General features: G+C 40.7%; 1 protein-coding gene across 2 annotated transcripts in view; it reads left to right on the forward strand.

Moving 5' to 3' along the window:
• The window catches only part of gcgrb (glucagon receptor b), a 73,791-nt gene that overhangs the window by 39,616 nt on the left and 14,960 nt on the right, over positions 1-19,215 (forward strand). The window contains exons 2-7 of one of the 2 annotated variants that reach the window (XM_047365553.1): positions 9,319-9,466; positions 9,641-9,737; positions 9,828-9,935; positions 14,417-14,505; positions 14,700-14,806; positions 16,215-16,371. In XM_047365553.1, coding sequence (XP_047221509.1) covers positions 9,413-9,466; positions 9,641-9,737; positions 9,828-9,935; positions 14,417-14,505; positions 14,700-14,806; positions 16,215-16,371 — 612 coding nt within the window. In that variant the 5' untranslated portion in view covers positions 9,319-9,412. The remainder of the gene's footprint in view (positions 1-9,318; positions 9,467-9,640; positions 9,738-9,827; positions 9,936-14,416; positions 14,506-14,699; positions 14,807-16,214; positions 16,372-19,215) is intronic. The other variant, XM_047365554.1, reaches the window with a different exon arrangement.

A 19,215-nucleotide genomic window follows, 5' to 3' on the forward strand; every position in this document is an offset into this window, starting at 1 on the left:
AACACAAATTCCAACACAAGGTGCCCAGGAACTTTAGTTGTGTGTGTCATGCATAATACATTTAAATATTCAAAGAATATAAAGAAGCACTGTTTTAATTACAGAAATGAGCCGTAGTTTCACGCTCTTTTGTACATCTTGAAAACATCCCTGGTAACTGAGTCCATAAAACAATAAAAGTGATTTTAGGCTCTTTGCAGATAAGTAGCAAGCCACTTCAGGCATGTTTCACCAGTAACTTCTGGTGAAATATGTCTGACATTTTAATGTCATGTTGATGCATAGCGTGAATTAGGTCGTAAGTTTAGGTCAGGGTGTTCTCTGATAGTACATGCTGTAAAACGGGACTTATTCTTAGCAACATGTTGTAGCATAGAAAGATAGAAAGAGACCAGGAAGGATTATCATTAACTCACCGCTGCAACCCCATTTAAGAAAATGACAAGTGTGTGTGTGTGTGTGTGCGCAGAGGGTGGGTCATGTGTGTGTGAGTGTGTGAGGAGAAGTGAAAAAAATGCAAATGATGGTCTACACAGTTTTTGATAGGAAATAACTACAGGGGAGTGAACGTTATTCGTGGCTCCAAGATGCACACACAGTGTACACTATCACTGGGGATCATTGGTAATGTGTTGTAATTTACACTGGGTGTACATTGGTCAGAGTATTCTAAAGGGAAACATGAAACACACAGAGTGACTTATTTGCACAACAATCATCAGATATTCTTTTTATTCGTGTCTCTCGCTTTTTATCGCCCCCTAATAACACCCACAAAGAGGACTCACGGCATCCTGTTTTCATCATATCTCCGTAGGACAGGGATGCCGAGCCTTTTCTGTAGAATTGTGATGTAACATACATTTAATCTGAAATATGAAGATAAATACTCCAATCAGTGAGTTCACAGTGGGGTCTCAAAGAGTAAAAAAATATAACAAACACGATAAATACTACCGCAGATTAATACAAGGAGATCACGAGAATGAATGAGTCATGCAGTTTTTAAGGTTAATGCATCATTATAACACCATACTAAAAAGCACTAAATCTGAATATACATGATTGAGGCATCAGTTTTGAGAAAGAAAACTATAACAAATCCTGAGAATTTCATGCTAGGCTTTTTGATAACAAAACAATCTCCCAGAAAAGCTCTAAAGTGCATCAGCATTAAGGTAAACTTGTAGAACCTAAGATTCTGCTTTAGCGACAAATTAAAGATCTAGAAACATGCTCTCAGGATTTAATGTCTGGCTTTCAGCCGCAGCTCCTCTGCAGAGAATCAAATATGATGGTAAATTATATTCAGATATCCTCAAACTATAGCATTTTTTTATCTGTGTTTGTGTGTGTGCCTAATGTAAAACCTGCCTGTGCGGTCGATAAGGCTTTCAGTTGATAGCCTTATCAGTCTGTCATGTACTATCAACAGAGGACCCCGTGACCTTCTGTCCTCTGCCCGTTGTCCTTTGCTGCATATTCTGGCTGGATGAAAACAGACACACTAAGCCTGAGTACTGGAACTCTCACATGGACTCACTTCACATATAGACATTAACATGCACACATTAACCTGTTTATACAGACTTCTCTGTCCAAGTCCAATGAATCTCTCCATTAACCCATGTGTTTTATGAGGATTGGGATATGGATATCCATCTCTAAAAGGTTTTACTCGTCTTTTCAAACTAAATTTGTTTTCAGGCCTTGTTTTATTATTCTAGAAGTATATATACCAATACTTTTAATTGTAATATCCAGAAACATGGGGTGAAAACTCCCTGCAGTGGAAATATTAAGAATAATTTATATTTAGTCTCAGTTTCACATGAACAAGGCTTCACTAACGAATATGCTGTTATGATGCTGCTTTTCGAGTGACTTTGAGTTATATGTTTTTGTTTTATTGGTAGCAATTATGCCTCTTTATTAGTCCGAGCAGAAAGATACATTAAAACCATGTGCACAGATAATCTTTGTAAGTGAATATGTGAATAATTTCATTTATACTACAGCTAATGATGTCATGGGAGGAAATGGTAAACTGCAGCACAGTTTTACCAGAAGCTAAATTGGGACAATATTTAATATATATTTATTTTTTATTTGGTTTAGCTTAGTTGTAGAGCGACTGTTTACAACAAATGTTATTTTAAGGCACTTTACAAAAACATTTTATATACAGAAATGGTCAATTCATTCCAGTAATAGACAGATATGAAGTAAATTGCAAACATTCCTAGTTGATCCTAGTTTTAAAACAATACAGTCAAGTTCAGTTTATTATTTCAGTTGGTTAAAAGTTTTTCTCTCTAAGGAAACCCAGCAGGTTGCATCAAGTCACGTTTTTTTAATAGAGAAGACGGAGGTAGTGGCACATAGAAACTATTATTTATGCCGTCTATGAAATCAATCTTGGGATAAAATTGTTAGCACCTTTAATGGTAACCAAATACATCTCAATATTATTATTATTATTGATGGTATATATGGGAAAACATCCAATACTTGGTTTAAACACTTTAAAATGAAACCATATTTTTTTTTCCCCACTGTTGAGAAACGGCGAGTTTTTTTATGTATATTGATGCAGCATCTCAAACACTTTTAACACTTTTCAAAAATTAAAAAAAAAATTTTATTTCATTAAAATGTGTTCTTAACTTCAGTTTAAATTTTTTCATTTGTTTTGGTTAACTGTAATAACCCTGGAGCAGATTTTGTGAAATGTATGAAATAAAGATAAACTGTATTCTTTTCTTTCCATTTCCACAATTTTTTCTGGATTAATATACATTGTTCTGGTCTGATATCTGAGATGTGCATTTTCTTACCGGAAATGTTATCTTCTTTAAATATCCAGGTGTGTTCATGGCCATTGTGTGTATGTCTTATGCATATAGACTCTGAATAAATCCTTCTCGACAGCACTGTACGCATATTGCCAGAGCTTTAGAGCAGTCATTTTATACAGGTTTTCAACGGTTTTACAAAATTATTTCAGATTGTTCTCATAGTCCCTCATTTTTCCATTTTTAACAATCTTACTACAGAGAAGAGCTTTACAAAAATCTCACACCGTGAGAGCAAGTGCGGGTAAAAAGACAAAATTAGTGTCTTGCAGCTCATTACGTAAATAAACAACAATGGTGTCTAGTGCTGTTGTGTTTGCAGTAGAAGGTTATATCTTTTCACTCACAAATAATGCAATCTTCTGTGGGGTGCACAATCAGCAAAGCGGAGGGAATAGAGGCATGGCTCATATTCTCAACTGCAGCAGCTTAAAGGATAAAAGCAGATTTTTATTTTTTCTATTATCAACAAATGTATGTAAAGAGCAAAGCCAACAGTGTTTAGTTTGGCTTTCAAACCTGTCGTATTTTGAAGCTTATCTTTTTTAATCTACCTAAACCCTGTTGTTCAGAATGTGAAGTTCTAAAAATATGGGAAAGGTAATCCAATGATGGATTAAATATATTTATAGAATATTTTGGTTCCAATTTTTCAGGAATGCTGGTCTGAAACAAATTAGTGACTAAATCATTACATAAATATTTTGAACTTAGAGGAGATTCTAATTCATTATCTCATTTAATAAACAAATACATTTTTCAGAATATTTATATATTTTAATGTATATTTTAATCCCTAAATGCAATTCCTTTGATTTTGTACCAAGTATTTACATCTGAAACAACTTATGTTCCTACTCCCTGCATGTTATCTGCTAACGTAATAGGAATCCAATGTGTTTATTCAAAAAGAGGATTAACACTGCAGCATCAAAATATATAATGTCTTTTACAGGATGGGAAAATCCCAGCAGTTTGTTTTATTGTTGTTTGTGCTGTATTGCTTTTTTAAAGCAGTGTCCTAATCTGCATGACAGGCTGTTGATGTTCAGCTCAGATTTCTGTCAGAAGCTGGGACTGCTCACTTTAAGATCCTCTGCATCTGAAGGAAAATGGACTGGAACAGAATGGAATTTGAAACGTTTTGGCCAAAAATGTTTCCATGGTTAAAGTGTTTTTTGCAGAAACGTTTCAGATTTCGTTTTGTTCTCCAACTGCGTGGGCACAGACGGTCAACTGATGCTACAGGATTCCACCCTGGAAATAGGAACTTAATTGCACATAATTTAAGTAAAGCCCCTTGCAAAAGTATTCATAACATGTAAACTTCTTCACATTTTGCCAATTTACATCCACTAATTTCAGTGCCTTTTAACCATATGTTATATGATATTCGTAGTGAAGTAGTGAAATATTGTGAAGTTGAAATAAAAAAGATTGAATGATGACAATTTTAACAAATAAACATTGAAAAGTGTGCCGCACATTTATAATTAGCAACCCCCCCACCTCCTAGAAATTTTAATCCATTCTTTTTTGCAAAATAGTTGATGCTCAGTCAGATCGCATGGCAACTGTCCGAAAATCAATTTTCAAGGACTGCTTTCATTCCTCTCTCAAACCACCTGTCTTTTCAGTCCCAGATGTACATATTGCTGTCTTCAAAAGAGTGTCCTTGTCCTTGAGCCGCTTTAAGTCCTTGACAAAATGAGTCTTGACTGAGTGAGCTGGCTCTTCTGTGTTGAGCCATATTTTTGTGTAGCTGCTGCTTTGGTAGTCCAGTGTAGAGGTCTAAACATTCCTACACTGGACTGCATTCGCGCATCGTTGAGTTTCTGTTAAGGTGATTTATCCTTGGGGTGAACCAATTTCTCTCTAAGAGTATTGTTAGGTTTAAAATGTACCGAAATAATATGTTATGAAAATATTCTTCTTACTTTCTCGGATCCTCCAGCCACATATGGAGTGACTGTGTTCTTCCAATTCTACTTTTCTCCTTTAGTGGTGTGAGCCGAGTGCTTTCTTGAAGTGCCTGTAACTCAAACAACTTTAATGGCCCAATTAGTGTGATTGTTCTGACTACATCTTAGAAACATTATACTTCCAACCTATGTTCAGATTTCAATTCACTTCAAAAGTACTTTATTAATCCCAAAGGGAAATTTATTAAAACTATTAATTAATAAATTAATTATTTCTTTTTAAAATTATTTAAAGAAGCCTTTTGAATAAGAGGTGTGAAATGTCTTCAAGAAACAAGAGAAGTCCAGTTGCCGTCTAGCTAAGCACTTAGGATCATCTGATCAGAGCACCTTCTTCTATGTGCTGTTTCCTTAAGAGAGCTTCTCACAAAGGTTAAACAGGATGTCCTCTGGATTTTTTCAACAATGTCTTTCTACCTGCCACTCCTCTATAATGGTCAGATTTGTGGAGTGAACAACCAATAGCTGTCATGTCAACTGATTCTCCCACCTGACTAGTGGAAGGTTGCAGCTCCTTCAGTCCTCATGGGCTGGTCTCTTGATTAAGGCTCTTCTTGACTGCCCTGTCAGTTTAGCTGGATGGTAGGTTTGCACTTTCATTTTTTGGAAAATGGAGTGATAATGGACTGGAAGTACTCGATGAGATGTTTAGAGCTCAGGATGTTGTTTTATAACGGAATCCTGCTTCTCCACCACTTTCCCCTGACCTATCTGCTGTGTTTCTTGGTCTTTATCATGTTGTTTGTTCAGTAGGGTTCTCTATCAAGCTTTAGCAGGTTGCACAGAACAGCTGAATTTTGTGTCAAGATTTAATTAAACACAGGTGGACTGTATTTACTAAATAGGTGACTGTGAAGGCAGTTAGTTGCACAGGATTTTATTCAGAGGTCTCAGAGTACTCGTACTCGTCGTCTTCCGCTTATCCGGGACCTGGTCGCGGGGGCAGCAGACTCAGCAGAGACACCCAGACGTCCCTCTCTCCAGACACCTCCTCCAGCTCCTCCGGGGGGAGCCCAAGGCGTTCCCAGGCCAGCCAAGACACATAGTCCCTCCAGCGTATCCTGGGCCATCCCCTGGGCCTCCTCCCGGTGGGACGTGCCTGGAACACCACCTGAGGAAGGCGTCCAGGAGGCATCCGGTATAGATGCCCGAACCACCTCAACTGGCTCCTCTCGATGTGGAGGAGCAGTGGCTCTACTCCGAGCCCCTCCTGGATGGCTGAGCTCCTCACCCTATCCCTAAGGGAGTGCCCGGCCACCCTACGGAGGAAGCTCATTTCAGTCGCTTTTATCCGGGATCTCGTTCTTTCGGTCATGATCCAAAGTTCATGGCCATAGGTGAGGGTAGGAACGTAGACCGACCGGTAAATTGAGAGCTTTGCTTTTCGGCTCAGCGCTCTCTTCACCACAACGGACCGGCACAGTGCTCCCATTACTGCAGCAGCCGCACCGATCCGTCTGTCGATCTTCCGCTCCATTCTCCCCTCACTTGTGAACAAGACCCCAAGAAACTCGAGCTCCTCCACTTGAGGCAGGAACTCCCTTCCAACCTGAAGAGGACAAGCCACCCTTTTCTGGTCGAGAACTATGGCCTTGGACTTGGAGGAGCTAATCTACATCCCAACAGCTTTACACGAACTGCCCAACACATGCTGTAGGTCTTCGCTAGAGGAGGCCAGCAGGACCACTTCATCTGCAAAAAGAAGAGACGAAATCCACTGGTCCCCAAACCATGAACAGGACTGGTGACAAAGGGCAGCCCTGCCGGAGTCCAACATGCACCGAGAACAGGTCTGACTTAGTGCCGGCAATGTGGACCAAACTCCTGCTCCGCTCTTACAGGAACCAGATGGCCCCTAGTAAAGGGCCCCCGATTCCATACTCCTAGAGCACCCCCCCAGGGCATCACGAGGGACACAGTTGAATGCTTTCTCCAGGTCCACAAAACACGTGAACCGGTTGGGCAAACTCCCATGAACCCTCGAGTACCTTGTAGATGGTATAGAGCTGGTCCAGTGTTCCACGGCCGGGACGAAAATCACACTGCTCCTCCTGAAGCCGAGGTTCGACTATCGGCCAGACTCTCCTCTCTAATACCCTGGCGTAGGCCTTACCAGGGAGGCTGAGGACTGTGATCCCCCTGTAGTTGGAACACACCCTCCGGTCACCCTTCTTATGAAGGGGGACCACCACCCCAGTCTGTAAGTCCAGAGGCACTGTCCCCGTCCGCCACGCAATGTTGTAGAGGCGTGTCAACCATGACAGCCCCACAACATCCAGAGATTTGAGGTACTCAGGGCGGATCTCATCAATCCTTGCCACCGCGGAGCTTTTTATCCACCTCGGTAACTTCAACCTGGGTTATGAAAGAGTCCAACCCCGAGTCCCCAGCCTCTGTTTCCACCAGGGAATGCGTGATGGCAGGGTTGAGGAGATCCTCGAAGTACTCCTTCCACCGCCCAATAATGTCCTCAGACGAGGTTAGCAGTCTCCCACCCCATTATAAACAGTGTTGGCAAAGCACTGCTTCCCCCTCCTGAGGTGCCGGACAGTTTGCCAGAATCGCTTCGAGGCCAACCGGTAGTCCTTCTCCATGGCCTCACCGAACTCCTCCCAGGCCCAGGTTTTTGCCTCTGCCACAGCCCGAGCCGCAGCAGGCTTGGCCTCAGGAGTCCCACAAGCCAACCATAGCTGACAGAACTCCTTCTTCAGCTTGATAGCATCCCTTACTGCCGGTGTCCACCACCGGGTCCTGGGATTGCCGCTGCGACAGCCACCGCAGACCTTACGGCCGCAGCTACGGGCAACAGCATCGACAATAGATGCAGAGAACATGGTCCAATCGAACTCTATGTCTCCAACATCCCCTGCAATCTGGTCAAAGCTCTCCTGGAAGTGGGAGTTGAATACATCCTTGGCCGAGGGCTCCGCCAGAAGTTCCCAGCAGAACCTCACTATGTGCTTGGGCCTGCCAAGTCTGTCTGGCTTTCTCCTCCTCCAGCGGATCCAACTCACCACCAGGTGGTGATCAGTGGACAGCTCAGCCCCTCTCTTCACCCGATTGTCCAAAACATGCGGTCGAAGGTCTGATGATACGACAAGACAGTCGATCATAGACCTCCTGCCTAGGGTGTTCTGGTGCCAAGTGCACTGATGGACACCCTTATGTTTGAACATGGTGTTCATTATGGATAATCAGTGACTAGCACAGAAGTCCAATAACAAAACACCACTCAGATTCAGATCGGGGAGGGCATTCCTCCCGATCATGCCTCCCCAGGTGTCACTGTCGTTTCCCACGTGGGCGTTGAAGTCCCCCAGCAGAATAATGGAGTCCCCGGGAGGGGCACTATCCAGCACCCCCGACAGGGACACCAAGAAGGCCGGGTACTCCGCACTACTGCTCGGCCCGTAGGCCGAAATGACAGTCAGAGACCTATTCCCAACCCGAAGGCGCAGGGATGCGACCCTCTCATCCACTGGGGTAAACCCCAACATGAGACGGCTGAGCTGGTGGCCAACAAGCAAACCCACACCAGCCCGCCGCCTCTCCCCGTGGGCCACTCCAGAGTAGAAGAGAGTCCAGCCCCTCTCGAGGAGATGGGTTTCAGAGCCCACACTGTGGAACGCTATTTCTAGTCGATATCTTTTGACCTCCCGCACAAGCTCAGGCTCCTTCCCCCCCAGTGAGGTGACATTCCACGTCCCTAGAGCCATCCTAAGCATCCGGGGATCGGGCCGCTGAGGTCTCCACAATCTTCCTCCACCCAATCCTCTTTGCCACGGTCCCTCACGGTTCCCCCTGTAGGTGGTGGGCCCACTGGGGGATGGCCTTGCGTCTCTCGTTCGGGCTTGGCCTGGCCAGGTCCCGCGAGGAGCAACCCGACCACCCGGCGCTCTCCGGCGAGTCTCGACCCCAGGCCTGGCTAATGGTGTTAGAGTAAAGATAGCTTATTACATTTGGATATTCCACTTTTCAAAGTTTCGTTTGTAAAACTGTTTGAATACCTTGTATCCATTTCTTTCTACTTCACAAATGTGCGCTACTTTTTGTGTTAGTCTATCACATAAAATCCCCCCAAAAATGAATTTGTGGTTGGAATATAACAAGAAAAAGTGAGGAAAAAGTCAATAGCCATGAATACATTTTCAAGGCACTGTTAAGTAAGTTAAGATTGAGTGATTGCTGTATTGTATAAGCTGATGTTTGCAAAAACATTATCTTTTGTTGCAATATTAACAAGGGAGTAGTCGTAGTGACAGTGACAGTGTTGCTTCTTGTTATGGACTGCTCATTTACTAAAAATCTGTGCAGTAACCTAAAATGAATTACAATGTTAATTGTTCTTTTGGGCGTCTTTATTTTTCCATACATTGATATGGAACAGTGTGTTTGTGAAAGCTGTGAAATTTTATGTTGAAAATCTGTCAAGTTTAGCTCAATCTACCTCCACCAAAAGCCTCCCCATGTTGTGTTTACAGGTTGTGGGGTAAAATAGGGCGAAGACTGCCTCATGTGTTGGGATTCCTCTGTGCTCTGGTCCCCACCGACCCCCATCTTCCCAGCATCGGTGGGATGTCCCAGGTGTGTCTCCTCTTGGCCTTGCTTACGCTCTCCAGCTGCACTAAGGTATGGTGTTACTGATACTCTCCCTCTCTTCCACACAAAAATCAAAACTCAACTTTAATCCCTCCCTAATCCCTCATTCTCCAGTACTGCTGAGTGAAACTGAAAAGGCACAGAATGAAAAAAAAAAGTTGTTTTTGTGTTGCTGGAATTTAACACAAAGCCTCTTCTTTGCAGGGGTCCTTTGCTAACTCTCTGGATCTTGTGAAGGAGAAGTGGAGCAGCTATAAGGACCAGTGCTTGGACTTTATCAATTCCACACCCCCTGCCACAGGTCAGTGAAGGAACTGCATGAGGTTAATTAAATATCTGATCTATATGGGCTCCAAGCAACAATTTACATGTTATTGCATGTGTCTTACAGGGTTGGTGTGTAACAGAACCTTTGATCTGTATGCTTGCTGGCCTGATGGACTTCCAGGTACCACTGTCAATGTCTCCTGCCCATGGTTCCTGCCGTGGTATCGTAAAGGTCAGTAAGGGTGTTCAGTGATGAGGAATGATAATGCTCACTGAAAAGAAAAGAATGTGGTGATTGATTTACACCAGTTTTTCCAGAAAAGATGCATAAAATAGTAAAATAATTTTCTGCAGTTGTTTAACATTAAGTTTTAGTTTCTTTAACCCTTGCTAACACCTTCATCACTATGCAGGGTGGGTAGCTAAATTTCATCAAGCCTTATTTGTCACAGTTCCAGTTATACGTTCCAGTTGTTATGTTTTCCGGACTTATGAAGGTCAACAGGCTTCTTGCCTCACATAATTGTATGCTCTCTTGTCTTTCCAATATTTAGTTGTGGCTAAGAAATTGCCCTCTATGTGAGAAGAATCAGAAAGTTATGGATTGTTAATGGCAGGTTCAAGGACACTGGTGAACTTTAAAAAATAACATCTAATATCATATCATATTATATGTGTTGTTGATAAATTACTAGACTTTATTTATCAGCACGTCTGCATCTTTTAAACTCTGGTCATCTATGTAGATATTATTGTACTGTAATGGTACTGCACATGCTGATCAGTGGAGTTTCAGAAATTTCTAGTGCAGTTATTTCTAACTGCAATATGCTGCTGTCACATGGAGAACTGCATTACTCATAATGGCTTATGTTTAAGGGAAGGTAAAATCAAAGCGTACGGACGATTCATTACAAAGTTGTATTGTCTCATTAAATTAGGAATTTGCAATTGTGAAAGTATAATATGCACCCATTAAAATGAAAAGTTTTGCTAAAAGCTAAAACTGGATCTCTGCACTGGATATCAAACATCCAGTGCAGAGATCTGGATTTACACAAACACTCATGAAGGTAAAGGTTAAGTGAGCAATTTTGTTACAGCAGAAGGATTTTTCCAAATCAACAATATAATAAATTTAAGGTCTTTTATTAGTCCACGGTACTAATAAAACATTTCCAGTCTTTCAACTAAAGTTCCATACGAACAGGACAGTATTACGTCAGAGTTTTTCCAAATTTCCTAAGAGGTTTTTCTGTCATGTGACGTCAGAACTTCTCAGAAAATCACATCAAGGATGTGGTGTTCATCCAGTGTCGATACTTTGGATTAAATGGAAAAGGATTCGTAATGAAAACCTAGCTCTTTGTGTGTCCTTGCAATTTAATTAAATGAAAGAAAAGAATGAATGAAGTGAAACCTGCAATTTGTTGGATGAGAGATAAATTAAATGAAGTGTACTGTAGTTTAAACTCTGAAGGTCAGATTAGTCTCATGCCTCTCATAAAATAATAAGGAATTGAACTTCACACTGCCAGACTTTTAAAAGGCTACATGAGGATCTCAATGGTCCATCGAAACAATGTAATTTTGGTTTTGAGGCGTTAGTCACTTTTATGTTTATATTACTCAAGAAATATTTTGAGACACTCCTAACATTGATGATCACAGCAGAGTAAGACGAAACAAACTTCAACCATAGATTGTTTTTTACAGGAACTTCATTCTTTCAGGTCAACGTGAATTGATTGATCACAGCCAGGAGGTGCTTTGCCGTTATCTGTGTTTAAAAAGCTAGTTTGTGATCAAAAAGTCAATAACATAAAAAGTTACACAAATCTAGATAATGTACTCAAATGTGAAATATAATATGGCAATCTAATCTCCTGAAATATGCCGTAGTATTTGAGCTGTCCACTCATTTAGAATGTGGTGTAAAATGTTGTGCAGGGTGTTTTCTTTTGCATGTATGCCAGAAATAAATTATGTTTTAAGGTCAGCTTTGTAGTGGTGCTGAGACAAAAAGTTTTGTTGTTAAACAGTGGATTTCACAATGTCGGGCCTTGTAGTATTCCCTTGAAGATTTTTGCTAAACCAATGTTGAGGTGTTAAAGTAGTGTTTTATAGGAGACACTTGAGTTTCCTGTTTCTTTTGGGAAATCTTAGCTTGTCAAGGGTTTCATTCTGTCTGCATTTGTCAAGATGGGGTTTTGGGTCGGACCAAAGAGCAGACAAGAGCTTGGCAGCTGCATCTAAGTAATTCTTTAGTTTATTCTCAAAAGGTCAAACATTTAACAAAACACTGCAGGTATGAACCAGAGTCAAAATCCAAGAAACCTACAAAACATGGCGAAAACGTAGCATAGGTTTCCAAGCGAAGCATAAACAAAGCATAGTCATCGTAGGGAACGGGGTTGTGACGAACACAAGGAACCAGTGACGAACAAAGACACCAAACCAACTAATATACTGTGGGATAACAAAGGCAGGTAATCAAAGGAACAGGGAACAGGTGTGACAAGGAGTCAGGGAGGCAGAGAAACGAATACAAAGGCTGAGCATGGGAAAAGGACTAATAAGAATAACCAGAAAAAACAGACTAAGCAAAACTATAAGCAAGATAATTAATCAGAGGAAGCATAAGGAAACTAGAATAACCATGAACTAAAGTAAACAGAGAAACTAGAAGGAACATAGAAACAAAAATAACCTAAGACCCAACAAAAAACCCATTAAGAAAACCTGAATACCAAAGTAAACAAACCTAACCACACAGACTGAATAAACTGGAAAGAAACTAGTAAACAAGAAGAGTGCAAGGAACAAATTACCAAAACATAAAAAACACAAGGATACTAAGAGAGAGAATTAAACTAGAGAATGAAAGGAAGACAATGAACTATAATAATTACAATTACAATAATACTAATAACAAAACCATACTAAGTAATAAGGAAACCACCATAAAGAAACCTAAGAGGGGAAACACTAGGAGGTGGTAGAGGGACTAGAAAACATGATGCAAAAAACCAAGATAGAACAACTAAGCAAAGAATAAACAACAAAGGCACAAAGTCCAAAAATGTCACACTCTGACAGCATTAGTGTATTTCAATAAGATGTGACACCGCAATCAAAACAGCAAATCATTTCTAATCAAATTGATTAGCCCTGTTAAAATAAGTATAAGCTAATATTAGGAGTCCTGGATATGTAGGTGTGTTTTTAAATCCTGCACCCATCATCAGTGTTTGAGGCTAGTTTGTGAGTTTTCCTGTTGTGTTGACAGAGTAAACGAATATAGACAGCTACTTTGGCTGACCAGCCACACACAGTTACATGAACGTTTAAGATACTCTTTATTAAGTACTTTGTAAATGGTTTGTGTGTTTGGTGGCATTTTCTGTATGGAGTAGAAAAAGAAATTGGGACACCCAGGGCCGTAGGCAGACTTAAAAAAATACTGAGATCCACCACTCATATCCCCTTGCACATCGGTTACAATGAAGGCCAAAACTTAATTAAGATGGAAGCATTTATTTAAAACCTAAGTCACTTTAATGCGACATGTAATTGTGTGTGCGTGTGATTCTATGGGGAGCGACATCATCTGAGGCAACAGGGACTCAGGACACAATCATGATGACTCACTGAAATAACATGAATTAGTTTATATGAAGGTTGACTGCACAAACACATTCAAAACACAAGATTTGAGCATACTTCTTACCTCTGTACTCACACTCACTTGTCTCTCCTGACAAATCAAAAACAGACTAAAGTTATCCACCTGCCTTAGTCTGTCTTTATGTCTGAAATCATTTTAGATTTGACTCACTGAAATATTTTTCTAAAAGAACACAAATATAATTAAAGCATGCTTTATTAAGTAATACACATATTTATGCAAAGCTACACTCTTCTTTATGGACATTGAGTTTGGCTTCCTTACACAGTTGCAGCGCCTCCTACAGTAACCTGGTGGAGCTACTCAGAGAACCACTTTGTTCGAAAGCATTGTTTTGATTAATTCTTTACTATATACACAGCAGAAAAATATTGAGGTCCAGACCTCAGTGTCCTCAATGGTAGCGACAGCCATGGTGACACCATGAAGTCAAAATACAGGTGTTTTGTAAGCTCTTCACAAAAATACAGCTCACTGTGGCAGGTTAATGATGCCAAGGTTAGAGTCCTATCTGGGCTAAACTAAAGGATTATTTTACTGTTTTCTTAGGAATCGGAACAGTTTCTAAATCCCTCTAATTCAAAATCTAAACTACTCAGACTAATGAAACCGGTTTATTATTTATGGAACCTTTTTTAATTTGTAAAAACCCAAAAATAGAGCATTTTCAATGCTTTTCTGGCATTTGGACATCCATACAGTAGATTGAGACAAGTATGCATGCCACAGTATATGGGCTGGTTAAAACTGGACTGAATTATTCTGCACCAATTACATAAAAAACACAGCTTAAGGTTTCATAAACATTTATTCTATTTATGTGATAAAGTATATTTGGTTTTCTCAGCAAGTTCAGGTAAGCAGAATACAGTACAGTACAGTTCCAGGTGTAGACATTCCCACACAACATGAAGATATTTTGTTGAATTGCTGAACTAAATGTTTTTTTCTTGACTACTTTTTAGACAGTGGAGAGTACAGAACAGAGCCCAACCTCATAAGACATATTATATCTTTGTGAACAGTTCAGCGGGGTCTGGTCTACAGGGTCTGCAACGAAGATGGTAAATGGGGACAAAGGAATACCAGTGAGTGTGAGGACGATCTTGGTGAGGTGTGTGAAATCTCTGACTGTAAATATTTAGCTCTGAAAGTGTTTCAAAGCCGCTTGCTGTGACAGATAGTCGGGTAAATCTGTGACTTTGACACAAGCTAAAAATATGTAATCTTCACATCTGTTCACATGGTACCCTTTTCTACGTTTTGCCCCCAAAATAATTTCGGTTGTGTGTGTTTTTGTGTGTGCAGCAGCATTACGGTCGCATTCTCAGCAACCTGCGTATCATGTACACAGTGGGCTACTCTCTTTCACTCGGAGCCCTGCTCCTGGCCCTGGGGATTCTCATCAGCTTCAGGTACAATATGGATAAAGCAAAGAAACAGGCAGAGGGATGGAAAGAAGAGATACAATTTATTTCTAACAAAATGCAATGGAAATAGACTAAGAAGGCAGAAAAACATGAAGAATAAAATTGGTATGTGAAACAAGAAATAACTGTAAAGAAAGAAACCATGACATAATATAAATGTAAAAGAGAAAATTTAAGACTTATAGAAAGCTAAACATGCATTGCTGTGAAAAGTAGTTGACCCCTTACAGATTCCTCCTGCTTTGATTTTTTGTTCCACAAGATTGTCAAATTAGAAGCCACAAGAATATACATTTAGTAAATACATTTTTAAGGAAAAATGGCTTTGGACCTGTGTGAAAAAGTAAATGCCCTCTAAACAAGTAAGTGGCCGTGCCACGCTTGCCAGGTGCCAAGGTCTTTTACGTCCCAGTGCTTCAGATGTTATGTTGTTACGTGCTCACGGAGTACAGACAATATTTTTAATGTCTGTACGCTGTAAACATTAATATATACAGCATTACTGGATTGGAGGTCACGTAACTGCTGCCATTGCTATGCATTGAGTCAGGAATAAGTAACATATGACTAGAATGTCTCGGTTTCACTCTTCTAGAGTCAAATGAAGAAAACAATAATTCCAACTATACAGCTTAAGCTGTTAAAAAATCAATTGACAGCATGACGATCTTTATACCACTGTAGATATACCTGTCAAAACCATAAGTGCTTAAAGATTTTTGTTAAGGGAAAGTACATATTTGGGCATATCATAACAAATGCAATTTTCTGACTTTTAATTGGGGCCATATTTGATAAAAATCGGACAAGAAATAAGGGCACGTGACAGATGCATGCTCATCCCGCATTGGAACAGCATGGTTTTGTCTATAGCGGCTACTAGTCAATGTCCAATCCAGTAATATATATTGAAGGTTGTGAGTGCATGAAGCTGAAGTCAGGTTCTTTGTTTCTAGTTTCTGGCAGGTTCTGTTTAGGTGGTTTCCACAGGACAGGGAGTAATCATGCCAGTGAAACTGAACAAAAAAAACTGTAATTAATTATTTAACAAGGGAAGTATATTTTCACATAGAACCAGGTTGGTTTGTATGGGTTTGTCCCCTTAAATAAAATCATCATTTGAAAACTAACTGTTCTCCTTACTTAGGGTATCTAGGCTTAATATCAAAATGTGATGATCCAAAAACAGAAGAAAGCTAAGGAGGCAACAGTTTCACAGTACCCCAGGCATGACAAAACAAGAAAGGAGACAAGAGTAATGATAGAAAAGGTGCAAAGTATACACACTCTAAAAATGGTAAAGGGGTTGAGGGAAAGAGAGATAGAGGACTGAATTATAAATATGACAAAAAAAATTCAATATGTCTCACACATCCAACTCTTTCTTCATTAGGAAGCTTCATTGCATGAGGAACAACATCCACATGAACTTGTTTGCCTCATTCATCCTGAGAGCTGTTTCCATTCTGGTCAAAGACGCTCTGTTGAATCTCACTCTCGACCCAAAGAGTGACAGTAATGGCCAGACACAGGCTTGGGTCAACATACCAGTAAGAACATCCACACTACATCACAAATTTACTTTGTATTTGTCAAATCAATGCTATTTATTTGTTATGACACCTTGGGAGAAGCAGGGATTTTTTTCAGCAGCGATAAAGCTTCGAGTATTTAGCATATTAGTTTTTTTCACTTACTTACTAAAATAATTACAACAACTATGTGAATGACCTATTGCGCTATTGCAGTGGAAATTAACTTTTGTTTGGAGTTTCTAGTCAGAAATGACACAAGGGGGTCCATTTTTATTTTCATTTATTTATTTTATTTTATTTTAGTCATCAGTCAGTCATTTTCTACCGCTGATTCCATAGTGGGTCACGGGGGAGCTGGTGCCTATTTCCAGCAGTCTATGGTCGAGAGGCAGGGTACACCCTGGACAGATCGCCAGTCCATCGCAGGGCAACACACAAACAACCATGCACACACTCATTCATACACCTAAGGGCAATTTAGAGTGACCAATTAATCTAACAGGCATGTCTTTGGACTGTGGGAGGAAGCCGGAGTACCTGGTGAGAACCCACGCATGCACGGGGAGAACATGCAAACTCCATGCAGAAAGACCCCCGGCCGGGAATCGAACCCAGGATCTTCTTGCTGCAACCATTTATACAGTGATTAACAGTAATTAATAGTGATATAAAACATATATCATATCAGTTCAAGTTAGATATTACAGTGGTTACAGTGCCATTAAACATTTATTACAAGTACAGCTCCTATTCCTTTTTTTCCTAGTGAGATTTCCTTTTTAAAGGCAACAAGGCTACCTCCCTTATCCACTACCTCCCTCCCCCTTCTTGAAACAGAGAGACATTTTATTGTAGCTTGCATTGCTGCTAGTAGTTATCAAATTCCACTTTTTTCTGACTTATAACTGGTACGTGCTGCTACTAGATGCTACTCTCAGATCTGAGCAACTCCAGACTTAGTCTGAAAAGATGAATAGATCAGCTGCTGAAAACATTGACTTGTTACATAATACATACATTTCCCACAGTAAAACCTTTTAGAGTTTGCAGCCCATAATTTCCATGTTTTAGGATTTGGCACCCATCCCATAGGGCTTGAGGCCTAATACAAAGCCTATTAGATATTGATTATATGTCTAGACATATCACATCAACTATGGTCGCAAATCAAAAAAATCTGTTTACTTAGCCTATCCTTTGTTCTTTAAAAATCCTTCCTGACATTCAAATGAAGAAACCAGGGTTTTTCTTCATTTGGATTTTAATATATATATTTTTTTCATTTAAAGTGTAAAGCTTCTTCTGCACTGCGTCAGAATCAGTCAGTCAGTCAGTCAGTCATTTTCTACCGCTTATTACATAGTGGGTCGCGGGGGAGCTGGTGCCTATCTCCAGCAGTCTATGGGCGAGAGGCGGGGTACACCCTGGACTGATGGACTGGCGACCTGGATTTTAATATATATTGGCATGAGTGACCAAAGGTTTGGCTATAGCAGCCCAGCCGTGTATATTGACCCTGTGGATCTCCCGACGGACAGTTCTGGTGGAAACAGGAGAGTTGAGGTGCACATTTAATTCTGCCGTGATTTGGGCAGCCGTGGTTTTATGGTTTTTGGATACAATCCGGGTTAGCACCCGAACATCCCTTTCAGACAGCTTCCTCTTGTGCCTTCTGAAGGCAAAAGGGGGTCCAACCCGGTACTAGCAAATAAAGTGGCCGGTGAGTGTATATATATATATATATATATATATATATATATATATATATATATATATATATAAATACAGGGGTTGGACAATGAAACTGAAACACCTGTAATTTTAGTGTGGGAGGTTTCATGGCTAAATTGGACCAGCCTGGTAGCCAGTCTTCATTGATTGCACATTGCACCAGTAAGAACAGAGTGTGAAGGTTCAATTAGCAGGGTAAGAGCACAGTTTTGCTCAAAATATTGAAATGCACACAACATTATGGGTGACATACCAGAGTTCAAAAGAGGACAAATTGTTGGTGCACGTCTTGCTGGCGCATCTGTGACCAAGACAGCAAGTCTTTGTGATGTATCAAGAGCCACGGTATCCAGGGTAATGTCAGCATACCACCAAGAAGGACGAACCACATCCAACAGGATTAACTGTGGATGCAAGAGGAAGCTGTCTGAAAGGGATGTTCGGGAGCTAACCCGGATTGTATCCAAAAAACATAAAACCACGGCTACCCAAATGCCTCATGCCAATGCCAAACGTCGGTTTCAATGGTGCAAGGAGCGCAAATCTTGGACTGTGGACAATGTGAAACATGTATTGTTCTCTGATGAGTCCACCTTTACTGTTTTCCCCACATCCGAGAGAGTTACGGTGTGGAGAAGCCCCAAAGAAGCGTACCACCCAGACTGTTGCATGCCCAGAGTGAAGCATGGGGGTGGATCAGTGATGGTTTGGGCTGCCATATCATGGCATTCCCTTGGCCCAATACTTGTGCTAGATGGGTGCGTCACTGAAAGGACTACCAAATCATTCTAGAGGACCATGTGCATCCAATGGTTCAAACATTGTATCCTGAAGGCGGTGCCGTGTATCAGGATGACAATGCACCAATACACACTGCAAGACTGGTGAAAGATTGGTTTGATGAACATGAAAGTGAAGTTGAACATCTCCCATGGCCTGCAGTCACCAGATCTAAATATTATTGAGCCACTTTGGGGTGTTTTGGAGGAGCGAGTCAGGAAACATTTTCCTCCACCAGTATCACGTAGTGACCTGGCCACTATCCTGCAAGAAGAATGGCTTAAAATCCCTCTGACCACTGTGCAGGACTTGTATATGTCATTCCCAAGATGAATTGACGCTGTATTG

Source organism: Girardinichthys multiradiatus, chromosome 5, assembly GCF_021462225.1.
Source record: "Girardinichthys multiradiatus isolate DD_20200921_A chromosome 5, DD_fGirMul_XY1, whole genome shotgun sequence".
NCBI lineage: Eukaryota > Metazoa > Chordata > Actinopteri > Cyprinodontiformes > Goodeidae > Girardinichthys > Girardinichthys multiradiatus.